The 16655-nt window shown below is 43.1% G+C and overlaps 1 protein-coding gene across 2 annotated transcripts in view; it reads right to left on the bottom strand.

The window, feature by feature from the left end:
• Positions 1-16655, bottom strand: part of LOC106612575 (tyrosine-protein kinase BAZ1B) — a 29885-nt gene that overhangs the window by 11304 nt on the left and 1926 nt on the right. For both annotated transcript variants that reach the window (XM_045724466.1, XM_014213857.2), the window contains exons 2-15: positions 16256-16372; positions 15170-15314; positions 14790-15009; positions 13772-13893; positions 13296-13493; positions 11623-11796; positions 9927-11460; positions 8664-8802; positions 8301-8446; positions 5035-5149; positions 4786-4884; positions 3871-4051; positions 3448-3627; positions 2367-2514 (exon numbers count right to left, since the gene is read on the bottom strand). In XM_045724466.1, the coding sequence (XP_045580422.1) occupies positions 2367-2514; positions 3448-3627; positions 3871-4051; positions 4786-4884; positions 5035-5149; positions 8301-8446; positions 8664-8802; positions 9927-11460; positions 11623-11796; positions 13296-13493; positions 13772-13893; positions 14790-15009; positions 15170-15314; positions 16256-16372 (3518 nt within the window). The remainder of the gene's footprint in view (positions 1-2366; positions 2515-3447; positions 3628-3870; positions 4052-4785; positions 4885-5034; positions 5150-8300; positions 8447-8663; positions 8803-9926; positions 11461-11622; positions 11797-13295; positions 13494-13771; positions 13894-14789; positions 15010-15169; positions 15315-16255; positions 16373-16655) is intronic.

The raw sequence follows: 16655 nt of genomic DNA, 5'->3' as shown, positions 1-16655 counted from the left end.
AAGAGAGAATGGGTTCCAATAACATAACTGGTTAAATCAAGGCAATACATTTACTAGAGCAAAGAGCAACACATACAGTTGAAGTCAGAAGTTTACATGCACCTAAGCCAAATACATTTAAACTCCGTTTCTTTTTTTACAATTCCTGACATTTAATCCTAGTAAATATTCCCTGTCTTAGGTCAGTTAGGATCACCACTTTATTTTAAGAATGGGAAATGTCAGAACAATAGTAGAGAGGATGATTTATTTCAGCTTTTATTTCTTTCATACACTCAATTAGTATTTGGTAGCATTGCCTTTAAATTGTTTAACTTGGGTCAAATGTTTCAGGTAGCCTTCCACAAGCTTCCCACTATAAGTTGGGTGAATTTTGGCCCATTCCTCCTGACAGAGCTGGTGTAACTGAGTCAGGTTTGTAGACCTCCTTGCTCGCACACTTTTCCAGTTCTGCCCACAAATTTTCTATGGGATTGAGGTCAGGGCTTTGTGATGGCCACTCCAATATCTTGACTTTGTTGTCCTTAAGCCATTTTGCCACAACTTTGGAAGTATGCTTGGGGTCATTGTCCATTTGGAAGACCCATTTGCGACCAAGCTTTAACTTCCTGACTGATGTCTTGAGATGTTGCTTCAATTTATCCCCAATTTTCATCCCTCATGATGCCATCTATTTTATGAAGTGCACCAGTCCCTCCTGCAGCAAAGCACCCCCACAACATGATGCTGCCACCCCCGTGCTTCACGGTTGGGATGGTGTTCTTCAGCTTGCGAGCATAACCTTTTTCCTCCTAACATAACAATGGTCATTATGACCAAACAGTTCTATTTTTGTTTCCAAAAAGTATGATCTTTGTCCCCATGTGCAGTTGCAAACCGTAGTCTGTCTTTTTTATGGTGGTTTTGGAGCAGTGGCTTCTTCCTTGCTGAGCAGCCTTTCAGGTTATGTCGATATAGGACTCGTTTTACTGTGGATATAGATACTTTTGTACCCGTTTCCTCCAGCATCTTCACAAGGTTCTTTGCTTTTGTTCTGGGATTGATTTGCACTTTTCCGCACCAAAGCACGTTCATCTCTAGGAGACAGAACGCGTCTCCTTCCTGAGCGGTATGACGGCTGCGTGGTCCTATGGTGTTTATACTTGCGTACTATTGATTGTACAGATGATGAACGTGGTACCTTCAGGCGTATGGAAATTGCTCCCAAGGATGAACCAGACTTGTGGAGGTCTACAATTTTTAGTTCTTGGCTTATTTTTGTTCTTGGCAGTTCTTGGCTAATTTCTTTTGATTTTCCTATGATGTCAAGCAAAGAGGCACCCAGTTTGAAGGTAGGCCTTGAAATACATCCACAGGTACACCTCCAATTGACTCAAATTATGTCAATTAACCTATCAGAAGCTTCTAAAGCCATGACATCATTTTCTGGAATTTTCCAAGCTGTTTAAAAAAGGCACAGTCAACATAGTGTATGTAAACTTCTGACCCACTGGAATTGTGATACAGTGAATTAGAAGTGAAATAATCTGTCTGTAACTATTGTTGGAAAAATTACTTGTGTCATGCACAAAGTAGATGTCCTAACCGACTTGCCAAAACTATAGTTTGTAAACAAGAAATTTGTGGAGTGGTTGAAAAACGAGTTTTAATGACTCCAACCTAAGTGTATGTAAACTTCCGACTTCAACTGTAGCTGATAACGTCACATAGCAACTTCACTTTAGTCATTCAAAGATTCTAAACATTAGTCAATCATGTCTTTCTGCCTGTTCGAGAGGTTTGACTCAAAGGCCATGAACAGATTTGCTCATTTTTCCTGCAAAGATTCCTTTAGTGCAGGGGCCAGCGAACTCCTGTTTGTTTATAAATGTTTTACTCAAACCACCTCGCGGGCCAGATTGACACTCCTGCTTTAGTGGAATGCAAGGTGATTTGTGGATAGCCGAAGTCTTCACAGCACCTTGCTCAGGTGGATCATCTCCAACAGGCAGAAAATGACAGTCAAATGCTTTTATTGTAAATCAGGGTTTAACGAAACTCGGTACTGGGGTCCCCCCTGGGTGCGTGTTTTGTGTTTTGCCCTAGCACTACACAGCTGATTCAAATAACCAACTCATCATCAAGCTTTGATTATTTGATTCAGCTGTGTAGTGCTAGAGCAAAACAGTTTGGGAAATGCTGGTATAGATGACTCAATACTAAGAAAGGTTTTCTTGACGAGACCTTGGGGCATGATGCCACTTTTAGGATACTATCTGTAATTGTTTCTTACTAATTGGCATGTCCTTTCCATTGACACCATTTTAAAATCCCCTCTTCAGTTTCGGACTCCCTCATACAGCTCCAGGACGTTGAGGATCACCCACCTTTCCTGCGGCACACCTTGCAGCGTGCGTTCTCTGCCGACATGTCCCACTTGATGCAGGCGTCCAGCATGCCCAGCAGCACGTGCATCCGGGAAAAGGTCTGGGCCTCGCGGATCGCTGTCTTCCATTTCTCTACTGCCGTCGCCACCTGCACGGCAGACAAATTACTATTTTCTTTATTACTTTTTTTATTGTATTGATTTTTACAGAAAAATGTGTTTAAAGTGCACTTTAAAACATTTATTTGATTTGAATGAACAGTCCTCCTTAAGCTCAAATACAGCTCGGGGTAGAGGCCCTTTAAAACCAGATCAAGGATCAGATTACCCTAGCTTCAATCCTATCCTTAACCATTAGCTGGATGAAGAAACATCGGACTCAGGATCAGTCGTCAGTAATACCCCTTTCATATACAGATACAAATCCCTTTTTTTTTTAACCATACCATCTTCTTCATACCATCTTCTGTTAATAACTGACAGAGGTAGGGGGTAAAAAAACAAGGTACATTACAACCCACCTCCAGACCTAGTCATGAAACCTGTATTTTCAGACCCTGTAACCAAAAACCTGGTAATGGGTCTGTGAGAAAAGATCTGTTTTATGCAGGTAAATTCAATAACACTATTGTTTAACACCTTCCTTGTTTGAATCGCAAACAGGGCCGTGGTTTAATCCTCCCCCTTCCAATTGCCGGTTACGCAATGACATGTATAAAAGGGGTTATTAAATAAATAATTTAAAAAAAAGTTTATTTAACTAAGCAAGTCAGTTAAGAACAAATTATTATATACAATGATGGCCTACACCAGCCAAACCCGGACGACGCTGGGCCAATTGTGCGCCGACCTATGGGACCCATAGGTCACGGCCGGTTGTGATGCAGCCTGGATTCAAACTATAGTGACGTCTATAGCACTGAGATGCAGTGCCTTAGACCGCTGCCCCACTCGGGAGCCCCACTCGCGAGCAGCGGTCTACTTGCAAGAAAGTGGTAAAAAAGAGGCTGTTTGAAAAGGGATTGCCTTGTTTTAAATTACAGGTAACATACCATGTTCTGTCTAAAATAGGTATTACTCACCCTGGCCTCCTCCGCCAGCTTCTTCTCCTCATCCACCTCCTCAGTTTTCCTGCTCTCCTCCCCTTCCTGCTTCTTCTTCTGCTTGGGGGCCATGAAGCCCTGCAGGAACTTCTTGATGACGCAGGCCTGGAGGGTGATGACGCACTCCCCAAAGTCCTTTAGGTTCTCCAGGTCATGCACCTGAACACACAGAGACAGACAGGGGTCAGAGGGGAATGGTCAGGTTCAGAGGTCATACTCTGCTGGATGTGCAAGGCACAAAGACAAATACAGGTAAATGGGCATTGAGGAAAATCTTGAAGCTTGTAGATAATATAATATGTATGGTCATTAGTTTTTCCTGCCCATATGACCTGACCAGATATGTGATCAGGATAAACTCCTGATTCCAAACGTTAATTGATTGTATGAATAAATAGTTACCTTTCTCTCGAACTCATCCATGCTGTCGTCCATGTAGCCCAGACCGCCTTTCTGGAGGCGCGAGGCCACCTCGATGACGTCGCTGCGCAGGTACTTAAGCAGCTCCTGGTGGCCGTCGCAGCTCCTCAGCCCCGGGTTCCCCTTGCGGGCCAGGTTGATAGAGTGGAGGATGTCCTGGTACCTGTCAGCGTACAACACCCAGTCAGTCAGTCACACTAACTCACACACATATACCTGATCCATGTGACCTAACCAGGAAAAACGCTGGGGCATTTGCATAAATAGGACAAGATAAAGTGTGGCATCGCTCACAAAGCAGGCATGGGGTGAGTGAATGAATTGGTGGAGGGTCAAATCAAATTTTATTTGTCACATACACATGGTTAGCAGATGTTAATGCGAGTGTAGTGAAATGCTTGTGCTTCTAGTTCCGACCATGCAGTAATATCTAACAAGTAATCTAACAATTTCACAACAACTACCTTATACACACACAAGTGAAAAGTGTAAAGGAATGAATAAGAATATGTACATAAAAATATATGGATGAGCAATGGCCGAACGGCATAGGCAAGATGCAGTAGATGGTATAAAGTACAGTATATACACATATGAGATGAGTAATGTAGGGTATGTAAACATTATAGAAAGTGGCATTGTTTAAAGTGACTAGTGATACATTTATTACATCCAATTGTTAATTATTAAAGTGGCTAGAGATGAGTCAGTATGTTGGCAGCAGTCACTCAATGTTAGTGATGGCTGTTTAACAGTCTGATGGCCTTGAGATAGAAGCTGTTTTTCAGTCTCTCAGTCCCAGCTTTGATGCACCTGTACTGACCTCGCCTTCTGGATGATAGTGGGGTGAACAGGCAGTGGCTTGGTATGTAGAATATAAGGCGAATGTCTCCTCACCTGACTTGCAGCTTGGTCTTCAGCGCACTCTCTCTCACACCCTGCGCGTGGAGGCTCTCCACCAGGTCATCGAGTTCCCGTGGAGCATCACACACAAACCTTCAACACATGCGTGGTGTAAACACATAATATATCAAAGCACAAATATAATCTGCTCTCTGGTGTAAGTATCGTTTCAACATTGTTATTGAACGACAAATCTGATAGTTATCAAGTCAACAAATGATCATATGTCATTGACTTTCTTACCAGAGGTTCTGTCCCTGGTTGGGAGTGGTGGTCTCGATGCAGACGGCGGCTAGCGCCCCCTGGTGGGCGCCCTCGCTCAGAGCACCATCTAGACTGCCACCGTCCTCCTCAACATCTGCAGGACCAGAAACAGAACAGGGTCGTGTTCAGTAGACACAAAGGAAGTGAGGGACTTTCTGAACTTGACCAATAAGAATAGCTTATTTTCCCCCCCCCTGTTGCACTAGGTTTTTCTACAGTGTGACCTAATGAATACGACCCTGGTTTAACCCTGCAACAATCAATAATATCAAAAAATGATATTATAGGTTTCACAGAAGTTGTGATTATTATGTTATTCTCTGAATTCTTATTTCTTTCTTGACATGGTCAAATAACAAAAAAAAAAGTCTTAAGTTGCCATACAGAAACTACAGGGCCATGAGGAAGTTAGCAAAGAATGGTACTGTTATAAGCGGTTTCACTTAAACCCTCATATCAGTCACCCTGTTTGACCTAGACACTAAACTTTCTATGTAGGCATCTTTTACATGCTGAACAAATTTGCCTCAAGGGCCCATAAGGTCACTCAGGTCGATTTTCCTCCATTTTGAAGAAAGAAAAAAAAACTCTAATTCAGTACGTAGGCCTCTCTTAACTTCAGGGTTCATACACATTTTTGACAGATGGAATTTCATTACACATACTTTTTTAATACGTAGAGGTTATGTGGTATTGACACAGAGGCTCCTCTCTGATCCCATGTGGCATCTCTAACCCCCCCCACCCCCCCAAAGTTAGACAACAGTTAGACAACTGTATAAAACACATGTGGTCAACCCTCAGTCTGGAGAACTACTGGTTCTGCAGGCTTTTGATCAAGCTCTGCTCAAACAGAGGGGGACTGGAATAACAGCCTACACATCCACTTGCTGTCATGTAGAACATTGCAACCAAATACGTTATGCCTTTTGAAATAATTCACTCATTTAATACATCAAAGCTCAAATGCTATGGTAGGCTACAAAGCTTTTTATTCAGCTGAAGCAAGCCCACAAATTTTCAGTAAAATGTACCTTTTAGTGTAGTCATTTTGATCTTAGCTACCTTAGAAGTGTTTACTTTGCAGGCTGACGAGCATCTATTGATTTGTCATGTCCCATACATTGGATGCCCAAATCAACTGGAAGTATTTACAAAACAAGTTGAAGCCACATATTCCAAAAGAAAAGCTACAGCTAATCTTTTTAACCCCCTAATATTACTGTTCGCGATTCGTAAATTATTATTTTTGATTCACATTTTGATTCATCACAATTGAACCAAATCCCAACTAATACAATGGCGAGGTGAATCGTGTGTTGTAAAAAATAATGGTTTAAATGAATCAACTTTATATGGCCTTATTCGCAAGTGTCGGTGGAAGGTTTTTTGGAACATGATGAAAACATACATGCTAACAACAGCTAAACAGTTAACTACAGGGTAGAATATACGTTTTTAATTGGCTACCTAGTTAGTCGGTTCTCTATCATATTTTATAGGAGATAGGCCTATATATATATATATATATATATATATATATATATATATATATATATATATATATATATATATATATATAGGCCTAAGTGCTGCTGCAATGTCCGACAGTATCTCTCCGTGAGCAACGGAGGAGTTCATGGAAAACTTAAAAGAATTCCATGACTTTTCCAGGATTTTCATGACGTACGAACCCTGTAACATAGCTTTTCTTAAACTAAGGGATTGGTTAAAACAGCGATTCCCAAACTAGGGTCACCTGATATTAAAAAAATGGGGTCACGGGAGATTTTTCACATTGAGAGAGGAACTATTGTCATTCACAATGGATATAAAAAATAAATACAAAATAACTTTGGTGACTTTCTATGAAAATAAGATGCGTCTCCTTGCTTACGTAACAGACATATTTGGGAAACTGAACGAACTGAATACAGGCGTTTAGGTTCCTGACTCAGAGAATACCCTGCAGTCTCATTTTGAGCATTAAGGCCACGTTCAAAACAAACGTGGGAACTCGGAAATCTCCAACTTCAGTGTGTTCGAGACAGCTGGGAACATGTACAAAAATTAGCTCAGACTAGGAAAAATTGTTTTGAACAGTCACCCAACTCAGAATCTCAAGCCTCTTTCTAGAACAGACTTTCTGACCTGAAGATCACTGAACAAGTCATGATTTGACCATTTAACCTATGGCACCCTTTGCCAGCTCATATCTGTATGACGCTGGATTTAGTGCACTTGTCTGCAATAAAACCAAACATCGATCCAGGTTGTATGTGAGCGCAGAGATGAGGTCGACCACACACCCCGACTTTGACTTAGGTTAAGAGATGGCTGAGTTATTAATAAATAAGGAAAGCAGATTTTACGTGTCCATTGAAATCCTTTGTAAATCCACTCCACAATGGCCTATCAACTTGAAACTAAGTTTGGCATTGCTATCTTAAGAAATAAGGAAACTATTAACAATTCACCTTTGACTATGTAACGCTAATGCTCAAAATAATAAAATAAATAAAATCTCATGGACTAAGTCAGATTTACTCAAATGTTGGTCTTTTGACTCATCACAATAGTCTAAAGAGTTTAAGAAAATAAAGTTGATGTATTCAAAGATTGCCACACAATACCAGTAGATGCAAATGAGCACATATGCTAATATGCTAAAAATACTACCAAAATCTTTTTCTCATGAACAATAGAACCAAATTACATGTAGGCCCATGGTACAAGTCTTATCATAGTTTGAGAAAAACTACAGAAATGGTCAAAAGATGGCTGAGTTTTTGATGTGTCCATTTAAAACCAGTGTAAATCCACTCCACATTTGGACCATCAACTTGTCATCGCTATCATGGATGTCCTTAAGATAAACCACACTGAATTTCGTATTGACATCTAAAACAAGGAATCTATTGCAACTCATTCTTTGCATATGTAACGCTAATGCTCAAAATCTGCAATCATCTTCTCCTCATGAACCATTCGTCAGATTCACTCCAGATTTTGTATTTAGACTCATGATTCCACATAAAAATAGTTCCTACATGATCCGAGTGCTTGTTTTGTTATTCAACTGATCTCGTGTGTCCTTTCTGTCATGTGCTCACAGCTATATTTATCAATGATATTTCTTTACTCTTCTGGGACATGAGGCACTAAACACAGCTAGTGAAGAGCATAAGGTGTACTAGTACTAAGGTTTGCAGACTCTCAGCTGTGATGACAGTGTACTAACTTACCATTAGTCTCCTCTTTGGTAGCCTCCTCGTCCTCAGGCTCGGCTATAGCCTCTTCCAGGGGGAGGGTGTAACTGTAGTCAATGCTGTCGTGCACCCAGCCCTTCTCTATGTACAGGCCAGGCACAACATCAGAGAACAGCCAGTACCTAACACACAGACAAAGAGTTGACAGGTCAATACCGATGGTAATATAAACCAACAGTGACCTGAATCAACTGTATGTGGTAAAACAGTTTACATAGTTGTCGATTGGGACCATTGAGGAAGCATGCACTAAACCAGAGCACTATGTGCATGTACCAAGAGTACACTGGAAATAAAACAACTAAACATATTGTGAACCATTGAAGTGTGCGTGCTGACCTGTTATGGTTTCGATCAGTTCCCAGTGGGATTCTCCTCAGCACCAGTTTGGCTTTGGTGATGCCGTCCTGGAAGGCCCTCTCCGCTGCAGCCTTCTGCTTGCGGACACGCTCCTCCTCCGCCTCTTTCTCCATGCGCTCTGAGGGGAGACAAAACAGAATTTGAGCAGGCACTCATTCATAACAGAGCATTCCCATTGCATAAATCACCTAAGCAACTATGGACTCAACCATAACTATCTTCTCCTTTCTAATTGTCCCCCACAATGAAAATCGGGGAGAGGACTGTGGATCTGTCTCCGTCTGGTAATACGTTAGTCACACGAGACTTCAGACCACATTGGCCCCATTTTAACGAAACTTGTGTGAAAGATGAGTCTTAGCATAGAGATCTGGCATTTACAAAATTACAGATTGGCCAGATAATGGCGGTGTAACAACAGATTGAAAATGCAAACTTTGAAAGGTCAAGCCCCTCACCGTTTGATCTACAATCATGACATTTGGAACATAGGTCCCTCTCCTCACAAGGAACATATTTGCCTCAGAGACTCATAAGGTCAGTCATTATGGAATTTCCACCATTTTGAAGAAAAAGAAAGAAAATAAAAAAATATAGAAAAAAAAATCTAAATAAAATAAAAATAGTTCCCCGCTACTCTTCTGGCACCGAACAACCAATCTGCATGAAACTTGACATGTGGCATCAATGGACAAAGGTCTCAAAGCAATATTTTCCAGACGAGTACCTAAAAACATGGCCGCTATTGACCAATAAAGTTTCATGCGTGCGTGGTCTGGCACAAATGCATATAAATCCGTCAAAGATAATCATATTGTAGCAACATTTGGTACACATGTTGAAAACACACAAGAAACAACATATGAATGTTCTTGCTTGCATATCGACCACACGATGGCGCTATACCGAACAGGTTTCTATTTCTTGATCTGTTTGACTCAGTGATAAAATTTGGCACACACGCTCTGGCACAGGAGTCTAGCTAACCCACACAAACTCAAAACACCACTGGCTGAATTTTGACAAAACCTGAGTGAATGATGTGTCTTGCCATAGAGATCTGTCATTTTCAAAATTACACTGCTTGGCTTAAAGGGGCGCTGCATCATTCGTGGGGACGACATGTTTACTGTTGCCTCGATAAGAAATAAATTCCTATCCTAATGATAGGAGTATTTCCTCACCACGTAACATAAGGAAAACTGGCCCAGTCTAATGACCTACATGTCCAGCTGTCCTTACCTTTGTTCTGTCTGTCATGCTCCTCCTTTTCCTTCTTGGCCTGGATGGACATCAGCCTCCTACTCTTAACCGTACTAATCATGTCTTCCGGCTCCGCGGCCACTGGCTCTGCTTTCACCTTCACCTCTTTCTTGGTGCTACCCTCTTTCTTCTTCTTCTCCACCTTGGTGGTGGCTGACGGCGTGTCGCCACTGGCAGCCTCCTCGCCTTTGACATCAGCTTGTTCCTTGCGCCGTTGCTTCTCAGCCCGCTTGCGGTCGTTGACCTCCTTGAGCGAGGCCAGCCTCTCCTTCCACAGCTCGGCTGAGCGCTGCTGCATGGAGTCCACGTGGTCCTCCACCGAGTAGGTCATGAGGATGCGGTGAGACAGTGCCACCAGCAGGCTGGCCTTCTCCGTCGACGTCAACTCAAACACCTCCACCGCCTCCAACCGCTCAAGGAACTCGCTGCTTACCACCTGGTCGAAGCCCCCTAGGGGGCCCCAATCATCCCCCCCGGAGCCCTGGCCCGAGTCATCACCATGGGCGTCGCATGGCCGCAGGCACAGGCGCACCAGCTCAGAGACAGAGTGGAGGGTGAGGGGGATCTCCGACAGGGGCATGTCCAGCTCGCTGTAGCCCTCGGCCAGCTCGTCCTGCAGCAGAGTCTGCAGCAGCACCACCAGCACACGGTTCAGGTAGAGGAAACCTGCCTTCTCCCCGGCCAGAGCCTCCATCAAGGCCACTGCCGTCACCGGGTACTGGTCATCGGGCATTAGCAGGCCCGCGTAGCAGTTGAGGAAGTCCGCCACCATGGCCACGTCTCCGAACAGGGAGTTGGGCAGGCCCTCTGGCATGTCGACCAGCTTGAAGACAGGCAGTGCCTTGCCGCCCTTGATTTCCAGGTCCTCATAGCGGCGCTGCTGCTCACGGCGCACCTGCTGCTCCTTCTCCCGCCGCTCCTTAGTCTTCTCCCGGAGCTTCTCCTTGATCTCCTCACGCTTCTTCCTCATCACGTCCCGCTTCTCCTCCTCGCTCATGGCCGCCCATTTCTTCTTGTGCTCCAGCAACTCCCAGCGCTTCAGGACAAGATCACAGAGCTCCTCAGGAAGCCGGCCCCGGTCCTCAGGCGAGAGGGCCTTGGCCGCCTTGGATATGAGACAGGACATGGCGTTCCTCTTGTCCTCCTTGCCCTTGTGCTCCTTGTAGTAGCGCAGCAGGTGCAGGGCCATGGGGTGCAGGGGCTTGCCCAGCTTGTGGGTCCCTGGGCCGGTGCTCCGGGCTCTCTTCTTAGGGCTTCCAGCGGAGTGAGGGCTCTTGGCCAAGTCCAACAGGGTCATTTGCTTCATCTTGGGCTTCTTGGCGCCTCCACCCTTTTCATCCTTTTTGAATGACGCCTTCTGGCCGCTCTTGCCGGGGGTCTTTCTGCCAGTAGCAGATTTCTTGTCTCCAGGTTTTTTGCTGGACTTGGGGGAGGAGAGGACAGAAGCCCCCCCCTCTCTTTTCTTGGTGGTTCCGGAGTTCTTTACCTTCAGAGGCGAGCCATTCATTTTCATCTACAATATAAATTGATGCTTTATTGAGTCAATCCATTGCAAGACTAAATATGCAAATTCAATTGAACATTTAACAAATCCTCTGATTCTTTAGAAAACCACTAAGCCAGCTAAAAATATATGCAAATGAGATTACATCAGCATGTATAAAATTTGAGAAACCTGCATGTGGCCCCAGATTGTAGGGCTCAGGGGCATGCCGAGAGGATCATTTTTCTTCTCGTTCCCCGAATTCCCTCCTCCCGGGGTGTTCGAGGTCTTCAGCATCTTACTGGGTTTGCCCTCTGTTGAGCTCAGGCTCTTGCGCTTGGCTGAGACTGGATTCTCTGTGAAAAACTAGAAGGCAAACAAAACTATTAGTCACATATTTAAAAACAAATGTTATATAAAAACACAGTGCCTTCAGAAAGTATTCATACCCCTTGACTTAAGTTGCATGGACTCTGAAATAATAGTGTTGAACATTTTTTAAATGACTACCTCATACACACAATCTGTAAGGTCCCTCAGTCGAGCAGTACATTTCAAATAGATTCAACCACAAAGACCAGGGAGGGCACCTATTGGTAGATGGGTAAAAACAAAAAGCAGACATCGAATATCCCGTTGACCATGAAGTTATTAATTACACTTTTTCATGGTGTATCAATACATATCACTACGAAGATAAAGGCATCCTTCCCAACTCAGTTGTCGAAGAGGAAGGAAACCGGACACGGATTTCTCTATGAGGCCAATCAATGGAGAAAACTGAAGATAGATCAACAACATTGTAGTTGCTCCAAAATACTAACGTAATTGACAGAGTGAAAAGGAAGCCTGTGCAAAATAAAAAAGATTCCAAAACATGCATCCTGTTTGCAACAAGGCACTGAAGTAATACTGCAAAACAAATTGGCAAAGCAATTCACTTTTTGTCCTGAATACAAAGTACTGGATTTGCCCCAAACATATTACTGAGTAAGCCTCTCCATATTTGCAAGCATAGCAGCGGCTACATCATGTTATGGGTATGCTTGTAATCTTTAAGGACTGGGGAGATTTTTAGGATAAAAATAAATAAAGACAGATTGGAGTTAACCACAGGCAAAATCTTAAGAGGTTCAGTCTGCTTTCCACCAGACACTGGGAGATTAATTGACCTTTCAGTAGGACAATAACCTAAAACACAAGGCCAAATCTACACTGGAGCTGCTCACAAAGAAGACAGGGAATGTTCCTGAGTGGACAATTTAGTTGACTGAAATCTACGGCAAGACCTGAATATTGTTGTCTAGCAATGATCAACAACCAATTCTAGAGCTTGAAGAATTTACTAAATAATAAATGGGCACAATCCAGGTGTGGAAAGCTCTTAGAAACTAACCCAGAAAGTCTCTCAGCTATAGTCGCTGCCAAACGTTCTTCCACAAAGTATTGACTCAGGGGGTGTGAAAACTATTTTAAAATTAGATATTTCTGTATTTAATTTACAATAAATTAGCAAAAACTTCTAAAAACACGTTTTCACTGTCATTATGGGGTATTTTGTGTAGAAGGGAGAGATTTTTTATTTTTATTTTATTTTAATTCAGGCTGTAAGAACAAAAATTTGTAAGTCGCTCTGGATAAGAGCGTCTGCTAAATGACTAAAATGTAAAATGTAAATGTAAAAGTTGAATAAGTCAAGGGGTATGAATACTTTATAAAGGCAATGTATGATGCTGTTTTGTCTTACTGTTGTATTTTATCTACATGTCCATCCCATAATCCAGAGCTCCTATATCACCAGGAGATTATGTGGAGGTTTTTGGACAAACAAAAAAAGTTAAAACCCCATATAAATCCAGGTTTACCTTGTGTGGATCCAGGAGGAAGTCGCTGAATTTGCTGGGCAGGTTGAACTTCTTCACCAGTTCATCCTCCACCACCCAGGGGGCCGTCTCTCCCATCCCAAGCCGGAGTGCATAGTGGCGGATGAAGTAGCGCATGATCTCCTTGGTCGGAGGGCGCTCAGTCCGGAAGAGGCTGTCCACTGGGACATCACTGATTACCTGTTGGTGTAGCGTTTAAAAATCTATATAAATGACATAACATCGACCCCAGTGTTGTGTTCATTACACCATGCAATGGAAAACATTTCAAATCCATTTAGTAACAGAAAACAAAAATGTTCATTTCTTATTCGACAAGTTTAGGAAGCCCCTTCCTGTTCCGATCCATCCCCCCCCCATTGTGTAACCAATGAACACGACCCAGTTACATAAAACCTGCACTTGATGGCCCGGAAGTGAACAATAAAACATTTTAAAGCAGTGGAGAGGACACCAACCTTGTCCTCGCTGATCAGCTTCACGTCATACTTGTGTGGCAGGAACTTTGGCATCACCCATCTCTTCTTCTCCTCCTTCATAGCGATGGGTGTTTTCCTGGGCGAGCGCCGTGCTCGGTCACCTAATGGCAAACAAGCACACAGTATATTTTTACACGCATGTGAATTTTTGGGGATCAGGCCTGTGTGGATTCTATGCTATTTTTACATGTACAAATTTGTCCATTTGACAAATGTTAAAGCTCCATGTGCTGTGTTTTAGGGATGTGTCAAAACTGATGGTTTTTGGTTTCAATTAAGACCTAGACAACCAGCTGAGGGAAGTTGCTTTACTAATCAGTGACCTTAAATTCATCAATCAAGTAACAAAGGAGTGAAAACCCGCAGTCACTCGGCCCTCAATGGAATGAGTTTGACACATGGTTTAAACTGACATTTTTGTATTTATTATTATTTAAAATAAATTATAAAAAAGAAATCGGTTTCCCTTTAAAACTAAGACAGCGGTTTGGGTCTCATGGTCCATCTCTTTCAGAAAGTTAAGCATTGCACCTGTACTACCCCATTACTTTACCTTAATTCCACCTCGCAAAGTTTACATTACCTTCTCAAAGTATTGCCATATAAGACTTTGTTGCTGTCGTGGGCCATTTCAGACCAAACAAACACAATGCTTGGTTATTATCACTAAATCTTATAAGTTTTTTTAATTATTTTTTTAACCTTATTAAGACAAACTTAATAAGATTTAGTGATAATAACCAAGCATTGTGTTTGTTTGGTCTGAAATGGCCCACCTATTCTCTACAAGTATTTAAGTACTTTACACCACTAACTGCACTGTAATTAACATTTTGTTGGGAAAAAACTAAAAAGGGTTCGGGATTTTCCTTAACTTTAAGGATACCAATTTAGTTTAAACATTCACACACCTACTGTGGTGGATTTTGGTGCAGGTTACCCAAAATCTAATAATTGTATTTGTTAGCACAACATGTCCCAAAGGTGCTGTACTCACTGAGGCTCTCTCTCCTGCTTTCCCTGGTCTCCCTGGGGCTCTCCTCCTCTCTGGGCAGCTGTTGTTCCTTCTTCTGGTTCTCCTGGCTGGCATTCTCCTTGTCGCTGGAAGGAGAGTCGCAGGCTCCCTCTAGCTTCTTCTCTGACGTCTCCCCCTCAGCGTTCCCCTCAAGCGGGTGTATCTTCACGACCTTAACCCGCAAACTCTTTTCCTTCCCCACCTTAAAAAAACAAAATGAATAGGTGGAGGGGGGAAAAAAGGTATTTCATTTTCTATCAACATATATTCCAATAACAGTATTTCTTCCACCTTCATTGACTACTATATTACCACATGAAAACAAACATCCACAGCATTCGACCAAAATAAAAGAACCTCACCAGAAAGTCACACTCCTCATCTATGGCATACTTGGTGAGGATCTCCACCCAGGCCTGGTCCACCAGCTTGTCCAGGGAGACCGTGTTGTGGTGAACCATCTCCAGGACGGGCTTCTCGAACCATAGTGGGTACTCTTCTTGAAGCCTGGAAATAAATTACTCATGTCAAACATCTCATTTATCTAACACTCAATAGAAAATGCCAGCAATAAACAGTCTTCCTATGCTAACTGATTTGGGTTTATTGGTGCACTTTCACTCCAATAATTTTGACAGATGATGGCTTAGTGTGGCTATTGCTATTTCACTAATCGAGTCACCTGCAAATGCTATCCGTAATTCATAAACATGCATGGAGCAGTCCAATCCAAGGAATACATACAAATGAACACGCCTCGATGAAACACAGACTGCTAGGACCACCAATGTCTAGCCTATCTGTACACAACCACTTCTCCAACAGGGGGAGCCAATTCAAACCCCGTCTTCCCTGCCTGTTATAAATAGACATCTTTAAATACGTCTGCTGATCCTGCCAGGCCTGCGCTGAGGGTGCCGGAGGAGCACAGCCTGGCTGTGGCACTGCTCTGAGGTCATTCATGTACACACAGAACTCAAAGCTTAATGTCCTCCCACAGCGCAGCGCTCAATGCCACAGCAGCCAATCTGGACACGTATCAAATGAGAGAACCTAGACCTTGCCTATAAACAATCCCTAATCCAATCCCTTCAGATGCACACAAGTGCCTTGGGGTTGTTTCTAGACCAGGCCACACTCTTATTTTGCACACTCCTCTTTCCATGAAATAAAATGCATTCTCCCCGTCACTGGATTCACTAGATTCCAGGATGACTCAATCCATACGTCCTGCAAATAGAAAGGAAGGAGGCGCGCGGGGAACGTCCAATAACACAGCTGTAAATCATGTGACCTTCAACTGGAGGCAGTGAGCAGTGTGTGCTACAGACGGAGCTGCACTGATCTTTTTAGCCTCCGCATGTAATGATTATTTATATTTATTTTGAAACAGAGCATTTCTGTTAGCGGTCGTAATGTCGCTCAAGCTAGACTTGCTTGTTACTCACAGTTCAGTTACTTCTTGCTCCTCCTCCCAGGCCTCCTTGTGTGTGAGCTGGTTGCTGCCGGTGCTCTTGCATGTCCAGATGCGTTCGGCGTATCTCTGCAGGCGCGCCTCATACTCGCTGTAGCCATTTCATCAGGATAACAACATATATTCCCCTCAATCGCATAGTGTGAGTACTAGGACACAGGACAGGAACATCCACCTAGTCACTTGACTCAGTTAGCTCTACGGCATACCCAGAGAGACCCTCCATTCATAATTAATGAATCATGCTAGGAGCAATTGATCTCGATAATTAAAAGGCCGGATGTGAGGGACATCCCACACCAAGCATACATTCTGGATCCTTTCATAACAGAGCCAAAGTGCAGGATAATCCCCAGAAACACTGCTCCATCTGA

The sequence above is a fragment of the Salmo salar genome, chromosome ssa09 (assembly GCF_905237065.1).
Source record: "Salmo salar chromosome ssa09, Ssal_v3.1, whole genome shotgun sequence".
NCBI classification, from domain to species: Eukaryota; Metazoa; Chordata; class Actinopteri; order Salmoniformes; family Salmonidae; genus Salmo; species Salmo salar.
Note: the sequence above shows the minus strand (reverse complement) of the source record. Positions and strands in the feature narration are given on the sequence as shown.